This window comes from Physella acuta, unplaced genomic scaffold, assembly GCF_028476545.2.
Source record: "Physella acuta isolate Inbredline_101_S28 unplaced genomic scaffold, ASM2847654v3 ptg001041l, whole genome shotgun sequence".
NCBI classification, from domain to species: domain Eukaryota; kingdom Metazoa; phylum Mollusca; class Gastropoda; family Physidae; genus Physella; species Physella acuta.
The window spans coordinates 74,850-97,636 of NW_026732558.1; the positions used below are offsets into that span (position 1 = coordinate 74,850).

Sequence of the window (22,787 nt, forward strand, 5' to 3'; positions counted from 1 at the left end):
GCGTAGCGAGGGGGGGGGGGGCGACATATGTCCCCGGTCGCTGACCTTAACGGGGGGGGGGGGCGCCAAAATGGGTTGGAAAAACAAATTGAAAGTTTGAAGGGGGGGGGGGGTGCAAATAAAAAGGTCGAGGGGGGTGCAAATCAAAAGTTTAAGAGGGGGGGAGGGCAAATCGAAAGTTTGTCCCCGGGTGCCGGAAATGGTCGCTAGGCCTCTGTATTTATAACAAGTATATGTTGCCCCTTTTAATAAAAATTAAATGCAGAAAATATCTGTAAAATTTTAATATACAATTACAATCAATTTTTAGAATGTGTTAGAAGATCATACTCCAAACAGTGCAATTTGCACTGTAGTATGACGTGTCTTTATCAGGAATGTTTATTTAACGGCATATGTAAAGTCTGTGTACCTAACAGGATCGGGGACTATTGTATGGACTGTAAGTTTCTAAATGGGCTTAGTTTCTAAAAACTATCTTATATTTTTGGTTAGCTTTTGTGCAAGTTTGCTGATGTTCATTCAAATTTTACGCCATTTGTCTATGCGAATTTTTTTTTTTTTTTGTTAGCTTTTATTTAAACACGGTTCAAAATAATTTTAATAATAATATTTTCAAAGCACTAAAATACGTAAAATAGGGTTTAAATGTTAACAAATATGTAAGCCTATATATGTGTTTGTACCAAAGTCTGAATGTAATTTTGTTTTTAGAATTTAAAAAAAAAATTAATTTGAATTATTATTTTTTTGTAGATATAACACCGCCTAATTATACTTACTTTGCTACGCCAAATAGACCTGTAATACCTATAGTGAGAAATGAAGAAAAAACCTCTTATAAGATATATGCAGGCCTATTCTTCGGGTTTTTTTTCTGCATAATATTGTTCCTCTTCATGTGTTCAAGGAAAAATGACGAGTAAGTATTCTTTGTTTTTTTTTCCATTGTTTTCTGTTGGAACTTACTAATTTTCGAGACTTCAAGCTTTTTAAAAAAAGATTTTACTCATAAAATATATTAGGGGTCGTCCATAGATCACGTCATAGTTCACATATGGATGGGGGGCAGGGGGTCGTAATTTTTGACGGTGTGTGATAACTGTGTGTAGGCGATGGGGGGGGGGGGTGTTCAGTTAGTGTGACGTCAGACTTTCATTTAAATTGAATTTGAGCCTTTATTTCGCGTTTTTACTTTCTCGTAGATACGAAGTATAGAGAAAGTATTGTAATCGTGCACAAAAATAAATTGAAATTTTAACAATTTTCACCGTATTACACCTCAGTCCTTCTTCACATCCGAAGTTTAGAGGACTTATTTTAATCGGGCAAAAATTGTCAATCCAGATTTATCAAAATTAAAAGGTTGTATGCGTAATCCAGTCTGAAAAACTGGGCTTTGCAATTCTGTCCGTATGTCTGTGTGTCTGTGTGTGTGTCTGTGTGTGTGTGTGTGTGTAAACACGATTACTTGAGTACCGTTACAGCTAGGTTGCTGAAATTTCATATATAAGTATTTTATCGAAATCGTAGATCCGTATCAACTTTTGAGCGATTTCCGATAACCGGAAGTGGTACTTTTTCTACTTTGAATTTTTCAAAAGCCTATAACTTGAGTACTATTTCAGATAGATAAATGAAATTTCACATGTAAGTAAAACATCTATATTTCTACCTTCTGTCAAATTTTGAGTAATTTCCATTGACCGGAAGTAGTAATTAACGCTACTTCCGATTTCTCAAAAAACTAATGTAAATTTATAAAGTACTAATAATATTGCGCACTATTATGCAATTTTTTATTTGGCGTTCACTTGGTGTGCAATTCTTTTGTCTACGAGATTTTATTCTATTTTTAAAACTTTAAGAATTTAAAATGGATTAAAAATCATGTCTATAGCTCGAGTTCCCATCCCCTGTTGTTTTATATGAGAATATTCGAGAAAGTTTAGGGAAGATCACTCCCGGTTTATTTTGACATTGTGTCATGGAGGGGAGGGGGAAGGTTGAAAATTGCCAAAACAAAGTCGGACGTCATTTAGAAGTTGCCGCTTAGAATGGAAATAATATTTTCCCCTAGAAATAAGTTATGACCCCTCGGTCTAACACAACACCCCTTTCTCGCCACACCCAACAGAGGCGTAGCGACCCTTCCAGGCGTCACGGGACAAACTTTTAATTTGGCGCCCCCCCCCCCCCCCCCCCCCTGGGAGCAACCTATCACTTTTCGATTTGCACATCCTCTCAAACTTTCGATTTAAACCCCCACCCACTCATATATTTATATTTATAATGCAAAACTGCAGCTAAAATGAGATTTTAATTTGTTTTTTTTTTCAACCCATTTTGGCGCCCCTAAGGTCGGCGCCCGGGGACATATGTACCCCCCCCCCACAACCCCCCTTCGCTACACCTCTGACACCCAACGCATATGACGCATCCATCCGCACCACAGACAGTTTTTCTTTCAGACGTTTTTTGACGTACCGGACCCGCACCTTTTCGTATGCGCATTCACCGAATCATAGTTACAAAAACTCAATAATTCTATTGTGACATTGTCCGTACTGTCTAAAGCCGATCGCTAATCATACTAGTCGGCTGTGTGTTTAGACTATGCCGAAACCCTGAAACTGGGTTTCCGAAACGATGGGCTTTGATCGAACCCTGGTTAGGAAACACTGACCTAAATCTAACAGCGATGTGCGCAGAGTTTCTTTCAGACTTTTTTCTCCGGAAGGGCACGTGAAATTATCAGGGGTGGGGGGGGGGGGGGTGGAGACGGACTAAAATTTCCGGTGGAGGTGGGGGGTGGGCGGACACTGTTAAAAGTATGTATTTTCTATATAAATTCCATTTCGTTCGGGGGGCGGTCGATTTTTTTTTCTTCGGGGGGCTTCTGCCACACCCCCCTCTCCCGAAGAGATCCCAGGTAGAAACTCTGGATATACGCCGCAACAGAGACTAGACTCTTATAGTAAGCTGTTAGAAAAATACATATAAAACAGTTTCGATACAACATGAAACGACGAATTACAAAATCAACAGCACAACACAGCACACATTTTACAACACAAAACGATATTTTTTTTTCAACTGGATTCTATTAAATGCTTTTTTAAATGTATGTAAAAGAATAATTAATTAAAAAAACACTTCTTTAGCCCGATTCCACAGAAAGCGCAATCTCCTTTACTGTTGTACTTAAAACATACGAGAAACTTTAGCGGGAGTTCATTCCTTTTTTTTTTAATTTCAAAACTAAAGTCTGACATACACTTCAATGCAGTTTTATAAATTTAACCTTAAATTACATAAATAGTTTTCCTATTCTACATTTGTTTTTGTGTGAGATGGAGCTTATTTTCGACGTATTTGAAAGTTTAGACATCGTTAGTTATCAACGCTGAAATTTTACCCACTGAAACTAGGGTTTTGACAATAGTTGAATCTGTCTACTTACTTGAAAATATGTAGCACATATAAATGATAAAAAAGCATGTTGTTAATATAGCCAAATTACAGAATGCAGCAAATTAAAAATATAATCACGTAACTTATTATCCCTTGATAAATTAATCCTTCTAACGCAGTGGTTCTCAACCTTTTTCGAGTGGCGACCCCCTTTACAAAAAGTAAGTGACCCGCGACCCCCATAGAATTAAAAAGCCGAAATTAGTATGGAAATTAATGAGCACTAAAATAAGATTTTCTAGTAGACTTTCAATATGAACTACTCTTGATAACTGTTTTAATAGCATGAGTAAAATTGCATACTATTCACTAAACCTTCGTGGTTAAGTTTTTAATTGAAAAAAATATTTTGTTAACGCCAACCTATGTTATTATAATTATCTTAATTTTGTTTTTAATCGAAGAATAGTGTTGAAAATATATTCTCGAAAAGTCAATCAATTTTACGTTTGGGTATGAATGGTGAATACTACACCAAAATTGTGTCTGCACTTTTTCATCTTACTCGGAATCATTCTGCAAATCAAAGAATTCATCTTGTAATTCATCGGGAATGCTGGCAACATCAAGGGAAGAAGAGAATGGATAATGCGTCAATGCAGATTCTTCTTTTTTTCAGCTCAGAGAAATAGCGATGCAGTTCGTTTTTAAGAGATTCAAGATGCCCAGAAATCGCTTCTTTCAAAATGTTAATTATCTCACAATCAGATTCATCTACCACACCGCAGAGTTTCTCAAATTTACAATATTTCCAAGATTTATTTTCTTTACCGATTTTGCAGTTTAGATGAAAATGCCCCGAGATTATCATGGAAAGTTATAATATTCGTTCATTTTCCCTGAAGCTTCAGGTTAAGCTTATCTTGATGTTCGAACACATCTGCTAGGTATGATACTCTCTCCAACCACTCTATGTCGTTTTAAGTATACCAAAAAGTCTTGTTTCCTTTGCACTTCCAAGAACAATTTGATTTCAGATTTCAATTCAAAAACACAATTAACAACATTTTTGCAGCGTAATGTAGTGTAGAAGAGCAGAACCTCGTGATCTATATTAATGTTTTTGCTCAGTTCTTTGAAGGTTCCAAATTTTATATAATTTACGACTTATACTAGCAATGGACTCTTGATGTCGATCGGTTAGGGCAGTAGTTAGGGAGCTAAAACTTTTCTGTTTTCTGAAAGCCCGATTTTGAGCCAAACATAGATCCATCCGTACAAACCCCCACAGCCGTTCTAACCCATTTTAATCATCCAGTTTCAAAAAAGGTATTTATTTTCTCCATGCTATCTTCACAAAAGAGCAACTCTTCTTTTGCTATCATCTGAATGAATATAGACACAGACCAGCAACTGCGAACACGAACTCACGTCTGTTGATTTATCAACTTGAAAAGCAAACAATGGTGAAAGCTTAATTTCAATTAAAAATGTGTTATTTAACATTTACGTACATGCAGCGTTTGATGAGATTTTCTCCTATTGTTTTTTTTTTTTTTTTTTTTGCTTGGCATTTTCTATCGCGACTTCATATGATGCTTGCACTAATCCTGGTGAAAACTTCCTGTTCGATCAAGTCTCTGACGTTTGCAACTAGCTTCATACCGACGAAAGAACTCCATATATTTTTGGTGTGTTCCGAATGACTCGTCTCAAATGAGTTTCAGTTTTGAAGATTTCATAGATTCGTGACTGAGAACAACTTTGTACAGTGCGCTTTGTTTCTTCTCTATTACATTTCCAGTGATGTTAATGAAGCCGAATTTCAAAAATTCTTCTAAATATTTATGTTTTGTTTCAAATTACTAAGGTTTATTATACCAGTTGGCGACCCCCCAGAAAGACCTTTGCGACCCCCAGGGGGGTCGCGACCCCCAGGTTGGGAACTCGTGTTCTAACGTATGAACTAAACACATGCGATCAAACCAATGTTGTGGACAAAGTAAAATTGGTCATAGACACTCTGTAGTCAAAGCCCAGTGGCGTTCAACCCATTTATGGCAGGGGTCTCCAAACTACGGCCCGCGGGCCGGATGCGACCCGCGAGGTCCTCTCGTTCGGCCCGCGGAGATCTTTTTGTCTACGGAAAAAAAAACGTTTGTTGGTGATGGCTGAGGAACTTTGCTCAGAAAAATCAAAAACATGCCTGGAAGAAACTGGTCCCCGAACTGAAATTGGATAGTTAATGTTGCGTTTAGACGTTCAAGTAATAGAAACTTTATACAGCAGAATATTTGTAGGGGGGTCATCCATAAATGACGTCACGCTTTTTTTTGGACGATTTTTACCTCCCCCCTCCCCTCCGTCACACGTCGTCACAAAAAGCCAGACCCCCCCCCCCTAAAATGATATCACACCTCAACCACCACCCCCCCCCCCTCAAAATTACAGTTGAATTTTTTAAAACATCGATATTTTTCTAAAATCTTGTCTAAACTATTACAATTTATTAAAACAGTTATCTAAAACGCGAAATAACGTCTAAAATTCGGTTTCTAACATTGCTTTTTAGCGCAATTTCCATTCTGGAGAATTGCGTTTATTAACTCGTCATTTCTGGGAATGGATGGATGGATGAATGAATGAATGGATGAATGTGTGTCCGGGCTTTAAGTCGTATCTCCTCCTCAACGAAGCAATATCGATGACTAGTTCCAAAAGCAATTATGTTAAGCAAGTTACGAGAATGAGCATAGGCCATAAAAATTCCGGGTTTCTTTCATGTATTTCCCGTAAAAGCCAAAAAACCTCGAAAAAATGCAGTTTTTGGCCCATATCTCGGCAACCAGACCGCTTAGCGACTTGAAACATGTACCAATCGATTCCTGCCATAATTTAGAACAATATTGCCGAAGAAAGTTTTCAAAAATATCCTCTCGTTCGGTCACACATTTTAAAATTACATAAACACCTACAAACCGATCGCTCTTCTAGCTTGAACGCACCCCATCATTATACGTCAGAGCTATTTTTAGATAACATAAGGAAATTGCGCATAAATGTCACTAGACTTTTTTAATTAACTTGCGCGCCTACTGAACGTGATGGCGCAGCCATGGAACGCGATGACGCATCTATTGAACGTGATGACGCGTGTGGTGTGGTTGTACATACATGCCGGAAGTAGAGATCTATCATCTTAATGATTATCATGTTGATAATCAAGTTCAACTAACCAATGGTTTTAATAACCCTGCTCTTGATTTCAAGGTGCTTAGTTTAGTTAGTAGTTAGGTTTATTTAATAAAAAACGTTTTAATAACTAACCAATGGTTTTACTAACCCTGCTCTTGATTTACGCTACGACAGAGCTATTTTTAGATAACATAAGGAAATTGCGCTAAAATTGTCACTAGACTTTTTAATTAACTTGTTTATAATGCAAAAGTGTGACGTCGCAACATCTGAACCCCCCCCCCTCCCCCTCATCACACATCGTCACAAAATTACGGACCCCCCTCCCCCCTACGAGTGTGACGTCATTTATGGATGACCCCCAGTACTTTTTTTTTACTCAATTTAACACATGTTAGAGTATATATTTTGTTTTGTTTTATTCAGGAGGGTCTATGGAACACACAAAACTGGAAAGGCAGAAAGCCCGGACGACTCTTGAAAGAATTTACAATCTTAATTTTTTACATATTTTCCAATACAAGAGCTGAATAAGTGATTCGTTTTTTTAATTTTTTTTTGAAAAACAAATTTTCATTACATTTAAAAAAAAAATCTTCTTTTCATTAAATCTTAATTTTAGTGTTGGAAGGGATTTCGCCCAACACAGTTAAGTATTATGTGTCAACATATCATGTTTCGTATAGGTTGTTGACTCTGATTACTGTCTGCTGTTCTTTTTGGATTTGCTTCCATAGCCTGTGTCCAACCAAGAACCAATTGCAAAGCAGCAGTTGTTTGATTTTGGAGTTGTCTCTCCTAGATGAGTGGCTGTCCCCAGCTATCAAGCCTCATCTGCCCGATGGTTCAAACTCGAGACTTTTCGGTTTAGAGCTTTACCGACTTTTCCACGCCTAAATACAATTAATATTCAAAATGATTATGTTTTTAAAATTCGCATTGGTCTTTATTTTTATTACATTCACCAACAATTCAGTCGTCATTGGTGGTAATTTGCGAACGAAATTTTACTCACTTCTACCTATCTGATTTGTTTCAAACTAGTCTCGTAGTTGGATTCCCGATGGCAACGCAATGTGCCATAAACCTCAGGCTATTCTGTTCTTTCACTAATATTCAAACATTATAATTAAATTTAGGTTATAAATTACAAATTAAAATAAATGCTATCCCTTCTTAACATAAAACCGTATTTGAGTATTGTTGTTTTGAGTAGACTCAGTGGAGTGACTAGGTCGGTTCTCACTCGGTGCAGTAACTGTATACAGTGGCGTGCAGAGGGGGGGGGGGGCGGACGGGGCCCAGGCCCCGGGCATCCACCACTGGGGGGCATCCAGCGGAGGTGGAAATTTTTTTTTATTCTTAATTTTTTTTTTTTTTTTTTTTTTTTTTTTTAAATTTTTTTTTTTTGGTAATTTAAAAATTGTTGCGATATGTCGTGTCATGGTGTCATCGCAAATTTCCATATGTTTTGCGATCTCACTCAAAAAAAAATTGTAACACTCAATCGTCTGTCACTCGTTTTTACATTACACTGTTCGTATAGCGAAACTTATATAGAAAAAGCGGGCATCAGTGAAGGAAGTCAATGATATTCCCTTAATAAATGTGTGTGATATTTATTTAGTATATTGTAGGGGCATCGTTTGACCAAGTTATTCCCATGCACTGTAAGGGCATCTTTAACGTAGTATGCGCGTATTCGTTATACTCATTTTCAAGAACATCCGTCGAGTAATCAAATTATATTTATTTTATACACTGTAGGGGCATCTTTAAAGTAATTATTCGTATATTCATTATAATATATTTTATGAACATTTAGTAATATGCCCAATTCACTTTATAATACATTTTAAAGGCATCCATACAGTAAGTATGCCCATCTTCATTTTATATATTGTAGGGGCATCTTATGCTTATATTCATGAATTACACTCGAAGGACATGCAACAGTAATTTACACCAATTATCGTTGTTAACATTGGGGGCATCTCTAAAGCTTTTTTTAAATGTACTTCTTCATTATGATTCATTTTAAGGGCATCCAAAGGGTAATTATGCCCATATTATTATTATAAATTTTTGGAGCAACTTTGGTGAAATGTATGGCCATTTGTTGTGTAATAACGCCCAAACTTTTTATTTTTGTTAAATTGTATGGGCAGCCTTCAGTGGCGTAACTAGGATTTTCGGCACCTATGCAAAAATTAACAATGTTAACAATGTTAGTCGCCCGCCCTCCCCGACACAGAATGCCACTGCCTGTACACTAAGAAAGGACTTTGGGGACTTTTTGAAATTAAATTATTTCTAAATCAGAAAAAAACCTGATTTCATTTTTTTTTAAATTATTTATATAAAATAAATATCAAAATTCCAATGTAAAAGTTTTAACTTTTTAAAAGAAGGAAAATTACCCCTATTTGCCTTGGGCCCTATACCTTGCTTACTCTAGCTTTACGGTAGCTACGCCACTGGCAGCCTTTAGTATATATTTATTTTCATGCATTATATAAGCATCCTTAAGAATAAGAATGCCCATATTGTTTTTGATACACCGTAGCGACAATCTCAAGAATACGAATCAACATATTGTTTACGATACATTGTAATGATATCATTTAGAATAATTGCGCCCATATTGATTTTTACAAATAGGAGGAGCATGCTTTAAGTAGTGTTAAAGTTAAAGTATTTTAAAGTAGAGCTTTCTTTAAAGTAATTGGGGGCACATACAGAGCCAGTTTTATTTCAGTTAATAGTATAGTTTTTGAGCCCATAATGATGTAATGAAATGTGGGGATGCGGTGTGGGTTTTTTAGGCTATGGAAGCCATTAGTGGATTATCCCCCACCTGAACTAGACAGGCGTATTTGGGTGTTAAATATGGGAAAACACGTCCAAGTCTAGGGAGGGTCTGACATAGCATAGTGAATTTTTAAACACAGTCCGATGTAGAAGTATTTTTTTAAGGGCTGGCAGCTTTAGCCAAACAAGGTACACTTCTGTTATATTCAAGGTTAAGATAGTTTGAGAGTATCTAGCATCACCCATCTCTTTAAAGAGTTGACGTTTTGACCAGGTGGTTTAGAGAAAAAAATCTGAAGCATCTCTAGTTCAATGCACACTCTCACCTGTATTAGTTACACTATAGGAATTCCTAAACAGGCCAAGAGAGAAGCATCCCCTAAATATAGGCGTGTCTGACGCCCTAATTGTAGACACAGACGACGTTTTTGCCCCTGTTGTCCCGGGTGGTAATACAAAACCGGATGAGACTCTTTTGTAGTGCATCACAGCCCCCCCCCTCCCCACCACGACACGTCCCGCAATTGTCTCCCCCTTTCCAACCCCCCCCCCCCACCCCCAAGTTCCAACCATTCATTCCATTTGGATTTAGCTGGCTGTAGTCAACGTTTTCATCTTAATTAAGATAAGTACAATTTTAAAAAAATGCTTTTCCACGTATATTAACGTCCAACACAACTTATTTGGTTTTTTTGTAACTAAGCTTTATATATATATATATATATATATATATATATATATATATATATATATATATATATATATATATATATATATATATATATGGGGGCATCTTCCGCTTGAGTTTGCCCCGGGCATCTACATAGGTCTGCACGCCACTGACTGTATAAGATCTAATTTTCTTGATTACTTAAAATTTTGAAAGATTTCCGGCGAACGGAAGTAGTACTTTACGTTTTCTACGATTTCTAAAACCAGGAGTATTTAATAATTTTATATCCATTTCTATACTATTTTAAGAGTGCATCAGAAAGCGGAAAATTATTCTTATATAATGGGTTATTTCCATCTGTTTCCTATTTCTCAAAATCTTTCAGAATTTGGTACGAAATTTTTACCTGAATGTTTTAAAAACTTTTTTATATTGTTTGCTCACGAGATTGCAAGTGCCGCTATCTCCAATTATGATGGAACGACGTAGCCTAGTGGTAGAGAGCTAGACTGCTATCCCAATAGTCTCGAGTTCGAATACGGGTTCATGTCGGGAAACGTTTTTTAGTTTACCCAACTCTGACGGGTACACGACTCACGTTAGGGAAAATAAAGACAGCTGGGCATTGTGCTGACAGCACTGTCCCTTCATATGTGTGGTGTGTTTAAAACAGATGAGCTCTATTTTATCTTCCTCAACTACTTTGGGCACGATGATAGTCCTCCATCATTAGCTCATTGTTCTATTAATGCGTGCGCCCCACAATTCGTAACAAACGATGCTGCTGTTACTAAAATAATAAATATAAATACAAAAAAATACCACACAGGAAAACTGGAACTGAAATTTATTTTAGAAATACGCAAGCGTTTAGTGTTAAAGTCTTCGAAGTGAACAATAATTTTGATAAATTTAAACAGTATTAACTAAATAGAGCGACCCCAATGTCTTGGGCACTAAAAAGGAAAAGATGAACAAAAAAGAGATTTTGATGTCAGCGTGTTTCCTTGATACACATTCTCCAGACTGTTTTTTAGATTCCATTGCATTTCAAATCGTCTTGGGCGTCTTTAAACTCTTGCACACAGTTGGAGTAATCGTACCTCAAGAGTGACTCGTTGAAGACTTGACGGCCCAGGCACTCGGCTGCGGCGACGTCACACATGCAGTACTTGTATTCGCAGGAGTTGGTATCGGTAGCTGTGTGATAAGAACGTGGTTTATGTTATTGTTATTATTGTTAGTATTATTATTGTTGTTACTATTTGTATTGTGATTATTATTTTTATTATTATTATTCAGTAATAATAATAAAAAATGTTAGTTACAACAAAAATAATAATAACAATAATAATAATAATAATAATAATAATAATAATAATAATAATAATAATAATAATAATATCAATAATAATAGTAATAGTAATAATAACACAAATAACAATAGCAATAACATTACTAATAACAATAATAATAATAATAACTAATTAATTATTATTATTATAATTATTAATGCTGTTGTAATTGTTATTATTATTATTATTATTATAATTATTAATGCTGTTGTAATTGTTATTATTATTATTATTATTATTATTATTATTATTATTATTATTATTATTATTATTATTTAATGTTTATTTGTATGCTTATTTCATTTTTATTTTCATTATTATTATTGTTTTTGTGTTTTTAATATCTTTATTATTTTGTTATTAAAAAGCACATAAATACTGTTTGACACGACTATTAGTTATGCATATAAGATAGAGCTTATAAGTTTCTTTGACATTTAATTCACAAAAATAACAAATCCTAACGTAAATGTCTATTTAACTTATATACATACGGAATTTAAATCTTAAAAACAGAAATTTAGTATATTGTCTCATAAAAATATTTTCTACTGATAATTGACACTATTAAGTGCTACGAGAATTGTATTTAATTACTATACATTTTAAATAAATATAATAAATATAAATAAATAATTCAATATGGTTTAAATAAATATACTACATCTATGTTTACTTTATTGGTTTTATATTTAAAGATTTAGTATACATTACACCTACACGTTAATTAACAGACATGTAATTACCTGTACAATTTACAGACATGTAGTTACCTGTACAATTAACAGACATGTAGTTACCTGTACAATTAACTGACATGTAGTTACCTGTACAATTAACAGACATGTAGTTACCTGTACAATTAACAGACATGTAGTTACCTGTACAATTAACAGACATGTAGTTACCTGTACATTTGCAAGCGCCGTTTTCACAAGTGACTTCCACAACCGGGTCTCCACAATTCAGTTCAGCGTGGCATTTCTTTTTTTGGTAACAGCATCTTCAATAGAGAGAAATATATTCGCTAGAATAATCTTTTACAAACGTTCTTATGTCTATAATAATAATATTAAAACATATTGTAATTATATAAGCTTCTGGTTTAAATATAATTTAAATATCAATTTTATGAATTATTTATAAAGAGAAATAGTTTACCCTTAGAATATTTTAATCTACAAGACAGAGAAATTACTAAGAAATTGCAGTTGAATTTTCTTTTAAAGATTAATTTTGTTTCTAAAATATTGACTGATCTCGGTCAATATAGATTATTTCATCAATTTATAGCAGCATTTATTAAATAAATGGTAAAATTCATTACATTTTTCTTTTTTTTATACAAAATTTGACGCCACGCTATCTCTACCACCCTCTCCCACTTTATTACACATCGTCATATAATAAGGGACCCCCTTCTCCCTACGAGTGTGACGTTGTTTTTGGACGACCTCTAGGCAGATGGGTACAGGGTTAGGAATCAAGCTTGTTATTAACAATACCCACCCTTCAACACTTTACTTCAGCTTCAATCACGTGACTAACCTGTCGACGCAATCTATGGGTGTCCCGCTTTTAAATGGCCCACAACTGCAGCCGTAGTACGAGTAATCCATGCAGTTGCGGTTGGTGTAGGTGGTAAATATTTTACACAGCTGGTAGATATCTCGTTTACTAATTAGATTAGCCTTCGTGGCCTGGAAAGCTAAAAATAGCGCACACAAAAACATGTTTATTTTAATTGAAAAATGTATGAGCTACATTCACTGAAAATGTAATCATGGTTATAAGCATATGGTGTTTAAATAATTCAACATTTGAATTAAATTTATAATAATTTTATAAAAAATCACTGAAAATATAAAACTTGAAGAAATTAAAGTGTTAATGTGTTCGACACGCTGATGGATTATATAGATTATAAACATATTATTTCACAGCGCAGTATTTATAAACTATGTTTGTAGAAGGAAAAAAATAATTGATATATACCTATAACTGGGAGAACCATAAGGAAGTAAAACTTCAGAGAGTACATGTTGGCAATCTAAAATAGAATAGAAGTATTCGATTTAATTATTGATTATGATTGTGAATACAATTTTATTAAATCAGTGGTTTTATTCTAAAAAAAAAATTGTTAACTATACTATTAATTATAACTTTTGCATGCACACTATCTAATTATTATTACAAGGGAAAAAAAGTTTATTTTAATATTTTTGTTTACATAACCTACTCCATTATAACACTAGTAAAATACAAATAAATTAAAACTTGCTCTGGTGAAAATTTACATATCTACAAACTGCGTTTCTTTCAAAATTTTCCAAAAAAAATGTTTTATTACTTTCTCAAATTCATACTACATTATTATAGACAGACGGAATATTTAGCTAGAGTTGTTCTCGCCATATAAACATAGGAAGTTATAAATATTTTGTCTTTCCAAAAGAATAATAAAGCGCCTACATAATATTCGTTATATTTTAATTAGTAAAATTAACAGTACATATTTATTTGAAGTGCGCTTCCATCTTGGGGATAAAAAAATATCAAATCTATGTTTATGGATTTTATGCAGAGGATAAGGCAATTAGGGTAAAGAATAGGGCTTGTAAGTAGGTCACCAACATCTCGTTCGTACTTGCCAGCTAGTATTTTTCAAACCAATTATGAATATTTTTATTAAATTGGTTAAAAATAAAGCGGGAGTATTTCCCCTAAACTTTCTCGAATATTCTTGTATAACATTTCGGGGGATGGCAACTAGGGATATAGACATGATTTTTAATCAATTTTTATTAATTTTTTTTAATAGAATAGAAACACGTAGAAAAAAGAAGTTAACGGCAAACAATATAAGAACAATAATTTAGAATCTTAGTACTTTATAAAATTAATAGTTTTTTTTTAAATCGGAAATAACCTAAAGTACCACTTATGGTAAACAAAATTACTCAAACTCTGAAAGAGGACAGAAAATTTGATCTTTTACTTATATGTGAAATTTCATCTATCTAGCATAAACAGTACTCAAGTTTTAGACTTTTGAAAAACCAAAAGTAGAATAAATTCCAATTCCGGTTATTAGAAATCGCTAAAAAGTTGAAACAAAACTACAAATTTGATATAATACTTATATATTATATTTCATAAACCTAACTGTAACGGTACTCAAGTTATCGTGTTCACAGATACACACAGACACACCCACATGTACACACACGCACAGAATTGTAAAGCCCAGTTTTCCAGACTCGATTACGCGTTAAACGTTAAATTTTGATAAATCTGGAATTATAATTTTCGACCGATTAAATAATTTATGTTATTAGTCCCCTATACTCTGTATTAGATGAAGTACTGATAAGTAAAACAGTGAAATCTGTCACATTTTCATGTGATTTTTGTGCACAATTACAATACTTTATACCCTGTATACGAGAATGTATTAATACAAAAGTTACTTCCTATATTGTTAAGTTATTTGAAATCGGAAGCAATGATAACGATGCACTACAAAATGTTGACTAGCTTGAAGAGAAAATTAGCCTACCTTAATTTGTGACTTAAAAAAAATCGTATACTTACATGTATAATGATTATACACATACAACATTCATTACAGTTTTACCGCGAGAAAATAAGAAATTTAACGGTTTTTTTTTAAATTTCGCATAAAGAGAATATTTCTTTAAAGGACTAAAGTTTACTTACGTTAGTTTTTCGGAAAGCAGTGTTATGAAAGTATGCTGTATTCTATAACTGCTGCCTGTTGCTTAGCTGGTTTTCAGCAAGCTTATATACTAGTGCCAGTGCATAATAAAGATTTAATCAGCATTGTTCCGCGATATTGTATATTCAAATATGTAATAATATATTTATATATATATTTAAATTTGTTAGATACATCTGACAAAACAATATAAAATGAAAAAAAATCTACAGTAGGATGTAATCGTATTGATTAATGTCATGGTTTCAAAAGCTCGTATCTGAATATCTTGACGTTAAATGTTTGTGTGGGTGGAGAGGTATTGTTAGCGCTATAACATTTCGTTTGAACCCAGTTTGCTTTCAAGCATAACAAACCGGGAGTGATCTCCCGTAAACTTTCTCGAATATTCTTATATAAAACAACAGGGGATGGGAACTCGGGATATAGACATGATTTTTAATCAATTTTAAATACTTAAACTTTTTAAAATAGAATAAAATCTCGTAGAAAAAAGAATTGCACACCAAGTGAACGCCAAATAAAATGTGCATAATAGTATGCAATATTATTAGTACTTTATAAAGTCACAGAAATAAAGTCACAGAAATAAAGTCACAGAAATAAAGTCACAGAAAAAAGTCACAATAATGTTTTAATAAATATTTTGATTTTAATTGTTGAGAATTGTAAAATTTTGGGTGTTTATTGATGTGGGTTGTTGTTGTTTTAGCATTTTTATAAACAATAAAAGTAATCTAGTTTATAACAATAATAAGTAAAAATACTGCAACCTTATGTACACAGCAACCACAACTTTTGTAATGAATTTAGTTAAATACGCTCTAGAAATGTTAATTATACACGAATTTTAGGCACATAATTGTGTTTTGCATGTTTGTTTTTTTGCCGTTCTTTGGTCGGCTTCTCCTTAGTCGGCCATGTCCGTCCATAAAGTGTGTTTTGACGTTTTGTGTCAATGACAGCTTTTGTACCGTGTCGGGTTTCTGTTTTGATCTAATTTTTTTACGTAATGTGCGTGATAAATGTCGGCAGTATAGGCCGTTGACTTATTGTTACAAAGAGTTGAGTGCAGCAAATCACACTAACTTCGTCTTAATGCCATTTCGCGCAAATTCAAAGTTAGTATTAACAAACACTAAAAAAACCGAGAAGGTTGGAAAAAAATCTAATAAATAAATATTTACGTGTTATTAATAACACTATACGTATACAACCTACGCACATTTTATTACATTTCATTAATAGTAAGTTGATTTGCACTTTCTGCATATTGAATACATACAAGTATTAACACATTCTATGCAAAGATACATTTGTGACCTTTTTTCTTGTGACTTTTTTCAGAAAATCTTATTAACTACGTCTTCTTATTTCGCGAGAATCAAAAGTTATTAAAACATATATAGAAATACTACAAAAAATTAGATTTTTCCCTATTCGTGCCCAAGAAACTTGGGACAGATAAAGCTGAGTTCAACTGTTTAAATGACCATATCATACAGGGGAATAGTGTGGTCAGCGTCCCCCGCCCACACCTCATGTTCGTATTTTTAACCAAAGGTGGGCCACCAGCCTAGTTAGATTAAAAATCAATACATTGGCCTAGTCGCGTTTAGAAAAACCATGCGGTTTGGTGATAGGGGGGGGGGGGTGAGTTATGATCCAGTGGAATCAAGCAAAATTAAAATCTCTGTAAGCTGATATAAAATGCTTCGCAACCCCCCCCCCCCCTCCCCCACACACACATGTATTTGGTTTTTATACACTGGCAGGTTAATTATAAATACTGTGTATGCGCGTACATTTTTACCGATTATTGATTTATTTTAGATTTTATTACACGAAAGTAGTAAATCTGGTAGGATTGGTCTTTTAACAAAATACCACATTAATATTTTTATATGAGTTAATTCAATCATAAAAGTCTTTATGAAGATGCTTATATTAAGCGTGATTGATTTTAATTAAGTTAGGCCCTATGTTTTTGATACGTTTTTTAAATAAATATTTTCTTAATAAACGTGTGGTATTTTTGAAAAGTAGGCCAGTGTGTATCTAATCATGCCATCAGCTTTGCGTAGAATTTTTATAATCCGATATGTGCTTAGCCAGGTCTTCTGGCCGAAACATTTTATTACATAATCTGTCCTTAAACTCTAGATTCAATTGAAGCATACGGATGTTACGTAGTGTCGAGACAGACGTCTAGCGAGATTCCTGAAAGGATGCCCCCTGGGTACGTCGACCCAACAATGTGCGAAAAGGGGCGAGGTATAATGTAGAAGGTGCGAAGCTAAAATCGGGGCGACCGAAGGGGCTAGTATGCCATAGGTGTTACAAAAGCGATGCGAGGGCTATTTTTGCGATCAGGGGAACTAATTCTACCATGTCTGGCAGTCACAATTTTGAAGCTCCTCCCATATCGAGAAAAAAACAACTTTTCATTGGTTTTGAATATAACCAATAGTGCCTTCATTTTAAATATTGGTTATATTATAGTAATCAATACTAACGCTTAATTATAACACGTGATGTTATATGTTGGATATTTTTATGTGGTAATTTATTTCATTGCTGTGATCAATTTTAGTGCTCTACGAAACTTAAATTAAAAGTATTCGAAATCATCGTCTTCTTTTCCGTTTGTGTTCAAGACACATGTAATACTAAGTAATGCATCTTGACTATTTTTTCATTGTTGTGATCAGTGTTAGTGTTCTAAGGACTTAACAGTATTCATGGGACATACTAAGTAATCCATCTGTTTCAATAACCTCGGCATACAAGAGGATAATGTGGTCAGTATTACTCGTAGACGCCTTGTTTTCTACACCCTTTTGGTAAGTAAAGCTTTAAATACATTTTGAAACAAAATATAGTCGCATGTGTAATACATTTAATTGAAAGAAGCTGTAACTTATGTAGATTATATTAAAATTCTTCATTTTTAAATATCACCCTATGATGTTAACCCAACACCCAATTTTGCAAATATTGCAATAAACATCAAAACTATCTTCGCTCTTTATCCCACCCCCTTTAACCATGCGTGTATATGACATTATTTATAGACCCTTATGTAAAACAAAATAACTTCTGATGTATAAATAGGCATTACCATGTGTACAAACAAACGTATGGAAAAAAATATATATAATATATATGTTTATATATATATATATATATATATATATATATATATATATATATATATATATATATATATATATATATATATATATATATATATATATATATTGTATACAAGAAGTACTTGAAAAACAACGATTTACTGTATTAGTTTTCTAAAATGAATTTAAAAACATATATGTTTTTATACTCCATACCTCTGTAAAGCTGAACTGGTTTTGTTGCAGCAAAGAAGCGACTACTTGCTCTTTGTATGACTGTACACCTTGTTTTAAAACGGATTTAGCTAAGTAGCCGGAATTTATATAGTTTGATCACGTGATCGATATCAGCTGGAGCAGATTATAGTGTCTAGTAGCTTAATTCGAGCAGATTATAGTGTCTAGTAGCTTAATTCGAGCAGATTAAAGTGTCTAGTAGCTTAATTGGGAACAGGAGAACAGGAATAACTTATTAAGGAATAATATTTTAGGTGATCATTATTTATGTTTCTTTCAGACATTTTTTCCGGTGGCGGGTGGAGGGGTGTGGGGGGGGGGGAGAATGGACTTGATACTTTTCGTTAGGGAGGGTGGGGGCGGACTAAAATTTCAGAGGGGGATAACAATGGTAACAGTATATTTTCTATATAAATTCCAATTTGATATTTGGAGAGAAGGGGGGAGGGTGGTGGGGCCTGACCGTAGATGTTTTTCGTCCCCCTCCCCCGAAGATATGCTTGGAAGAATCTGATCATTATTTGAAAATTTATTAATTGGGAAACACATGGTTGTATGTAGACTACACTCACAATGGATAACACTTTTTGCTCCGGGGGGGGGGGCACTTGATATTTTCGGGGGGGGGGGGGACACTAGTAAAAGTATATGTTTACTATATAAATTCCATCTCTACTGGGGGGCGGTAGACTTTCTTCCGAGGGGGGGGGGGGAGAGATGCCTGGAAGAAACTCTGACCACTGCAGTAATATCATATTTAGCAGCCCTGCTGTTAAATGTATACAATATTGCAAAGGTTTACTTAAATATAACATGTAAAACAATTTGTTTCAAAGAAATCCCTATACATAATCTAACACCACGTGTTTCAAGTTTAGCCTTAAGACTAAAATCCCGGATTAGGAACACATTCCGTTCTTATCGAAGTGTATAATTACTAATCGCTGCGTGTATTTATTACGTTGCTACACTCTGCATAGCAAAAGTTGTTAGTTTGTGTTTGATATATGATGAATACTCTAAGACCTGATTGTTAACGGTAAAAAGAATAATTGTACCGTAATACTGAAAATAATATGATTTAACTAATAAAGCTCTGAGCAACTTCTCTACCGGGAATTAAGTAAATGTATAGTAAAATATGTAGTAGCCTACTGTCACGTGAACTAAGAAACGTGTAGGGTGAGCTCTTAAAGTGGTACTCACATTTAGTAGCTATTAACAGAGGCGTAGCGAGGGGGGCGGGGGTGCGGACCGCACCGGGTGACACCATTAAGGGAGGTGACACTAAGGCAAAAAATAGCAAAATACATAGAGAAAAATGATAATTCCACTTAATTAAGTGATTAATGATTAATTCGAGTGTTAAATAATCTTTTAAGAGGTGCAAATCGAAAGTTTGAGGGGGGGGGGGGGTGCAAATTGAAAATTGAAAGTTTGTCCCCGGGAAGGGTCGCTACGCCTCTGGGGGGTGACACCAATAAGTGCCGCACCGGGTGACACCCGACCTCGCTACGCCACAGTTAGTAACAGTAAGCAGTATCAATGATAGAAGCCAGAACACTTGCCTTTGCAAGGGTTTACAGCATGTAAACCTAATTATCAATCCAACGAACACGGGTCAACTCAATGCCCGCAGTTTACTGTCTGTGTAAAATTATAATCTACTTATTAAACACAACGTTAACTACAAGAGTATGCTACATAAAATGTATTAGACTTTAAAAATACTTAGAAACATTGATAAGCATAAACCGGGAGTGATCTCCCCTAAACTTTCTCGAATATTCTTATATAACTCGGAATATAGACATGATTTGTAACTACTTAAACTTTAAAAAATAGAATAGAATCACGTAGAAAAAAAGTGCATAATAGTGCACAATATTATTACTACTTTATAAATTTACATGCGTTTTTGAGAAATCGGAAATAGCGTAAATTACTACTTCCGGTCATCGGAAATTACTCAAAATTTGACAGAAGGTAGAGTTACAGATTGTTTACTTACATGTGAAATTTCATTGTTCTATCTGAAATAGTACTCAAGTTATAGGCTTTTGAAAAATTCAAAGTAGAAATAGTACCACTTCCGGTTATCGGAAATCGCTCAAAAGTTGGTACGGTCTACGATTTTGATAAAATACTTATATATAAAATTTCATCAACCTAGCTGTAACGGTACTCAAGTTATCGTGTTTACACACAGACAGACAGACACACACACACACAGACATACGGACAAGATTGGAAAATTATGTTTTTCCGTATCAGTGAGGTGTAAAACGTCGAGATTTGTAGAAATCTCGATTTTTTTTGCACGATTACAAGACTTTCTCTATACATCGTATATACGGGAAAAAATATGAGTTACAAAAAATGTTTAGTATGTAAATGATACTTCTTTTTCTTTTTCGTTCTTAATTTTAGTGTTGGAAGGGATCCCACTCAAACACAATTAAGAATACGCGTCAAAGGGTTATGCGCCATTCATTGACTCCGATTTCAGCCTGCTTTTCTTTTTGGATTTGCTTCCATAGCCTTTGTCAAACCAAGAACAAACTACAAGGCAGCAGTTATTTCATTTTGGAGTGAGTTATCTCTCTTAGATAAGTGGCTGTCCCCAGCTAACGGAGCCTCATCTGCCCGAGACTTTTAGCAACCGTGAGCTTTACCGACTCGACCACGCCGACCCCTGTAAATGATACAAAACCAAACACGGGAGGGGGGGGGGGGGTAGGCTCGACAGCCCTAAACTTCTCGTGCGAAACCCTGTCAAATATGGTTAAGCGTAAGAGTAAAAGAGACATTCAGCCCCGCTCCCCCCCCCCCCCCCTCTTAAATACACCCGTACTTTGCGTATCATCTGACTAGCTTCTCTATCTAGACTGGAGAGCGTGTTAGGTGCACACATGTTGGTCAAACCTATGACATGATTCACCGCTACGACAGATGACCAACGATCTGTGTGCAACTTACATAAAAGGAGGCGGGATAGGAATGCGGGTAACTGGTGGGTTGAAGGCAAAATGGAGGTATAACCGTTTTACCGTAACACTGATGCTGGTTAACAGCAGTTTTTCAATAATATTTCAACAGTCTAACTGGGAGTAAATCTTCTTCTTCTTCTTCGTTCTTAATTTTTATTGTTGGAGGGGATCGAGTCTTAGACCGGGTTAAAACTCCAGACTTTTATTCGAATTTATCAACCATGAGCTTTTGCAGACGCGACCACGCCTCCATCACAATTAAGGATTCGTGTCAACTCGTTATGCGCTATTGAGGCCGTTGACTCCGATTTCAGCATGCTTTTCTTTTTGGATTTTCTTCTACAAGACAGCAGTTGTTTAATTTTGGAGTTGTCTCTCCTAGAAGAGTGGCTGTCTCCAGCTAACGAGCCTTATCTGCCCGAGGGTTCGAACTCGAGATTTTTTGGTTTAGCAACCATGGCCTGTTAGTTTGGAAATAGAAATATTATGGTTTAAATTTGTAATTTTGTAGATTGAATGAACTGCAGTTCAATCAAGATAAGAGGCAAAACAATTTCGTTATCCTTAAACATTTAGATAATGAAGCTAATATAGTTGACATATAGCAACGTTCCTTCAAGAGACACATGTGTCTGTTAACACTCTCGAAACCTCACATTATAGTCCTAATTTAACCTGGAGCCACACAACATACAATAGGTTATACAAGTATAGGTGGCGAGATTTTAAAATATTCGATCGCGTGTGACGGAGGTGCGAATCTAACATTTTTAAATAAATCTGTTGTTCTTGCATTATTCATTTATCACCATCATTTTTTACTTATTTCATATATCGTTGCTTCTGTGTAAATTTAGACCAAAGTAACGGCAGGTTTAATATAAAAATAAATATTACTGTACAATTAATTGTGTTTCGTATAATTGACAGATTCGTTTAAAGAAAATATAAATTATAATTAAACATGTTCCCAATAATTAAATTTATATATATATTACATTTTCCAGGGGATAACTAGGTATAAAGTGACTTGGGATCAAAGTGTACGTGTTTAATATTTGCGGATTAAAAATGTATACAATGTACTATCTAAGATTTAATTTAACATATAATGCGACATATAACAAGTTTCACAAATAAATAATGTAGATGTACTTGAAAATACATAGCATATATAAAGGGTAAAAAACATGCCAACAGTATAGTCAAATAAATAATGTGTGTATGGTTAACTAA

The 22,787-nt window shown here is 34.5% G+C and overlaps 1 protein-coding gene across 1 annotated transcript; it reads right to left on the reverse strand.

Annotated features, from left to right (window-relative positions):
- Positions 1 to 10,925: 10,925 nt before the first annotated feature.
- On the reverse strand, positions 10,926 to 18,622 carry LOC131954934 (phospholipase A2 A2-actitoxin-Cgg2a-like). The gene is made up of 5 exons (XM_059318784.1): positions 18,541 to 18,622; positions 13,444 to 13,498; positions 12,997 to 13,156; positions 12,357 to 12,451; positions 10,926 to 11,293 (listed from the first exon to the last, which is right to left on the reverse strand). The coding sequence occupies exons 2-5, from the start codon at positions 13,487 to 13,489 to the stop codon at positions 11,127 to 11,129; spliced, it is 468 nt and encodes a 155-aa protein (XP_059174767.1). The 5' UTR covers positions 13,490 to 13,498; positions 18,541 to 18,622; the 3' UTR covers positions 10,926 to 11,126.
- Between the last annotated feature and the right edge of the window lie 4,165 nt (positions 18,623 to 22,787).

What these genes read in the sequence shown, in the direction of transcription:
- LOC131954934 (XM_059318784.1), bottom strand. Translation starts at nt 13,489, where the DNA reads ATGTACTCTCTGAAGTTTTACTTCCTTATGGTTCTCCCAGTTATAG. An exon ending in TATGGTTCTCCCAGTTATAG is followed by an intron (nt 13,157 to 13,443) that starts GTATATATCAAT and finishes CGCTATTTTTAG; the next exon opens with CTTTCCAGGCCACGAAGGCT. An exon ending in CCCATAGATTGCGTCGACAG is followed by an intron (nt 12,452 to 12,996) that starts GTTAGTCACGTG and finishes TCTCTATTGAAG; the next exon opens with ATGCTGTTACCAAAAAAAGA.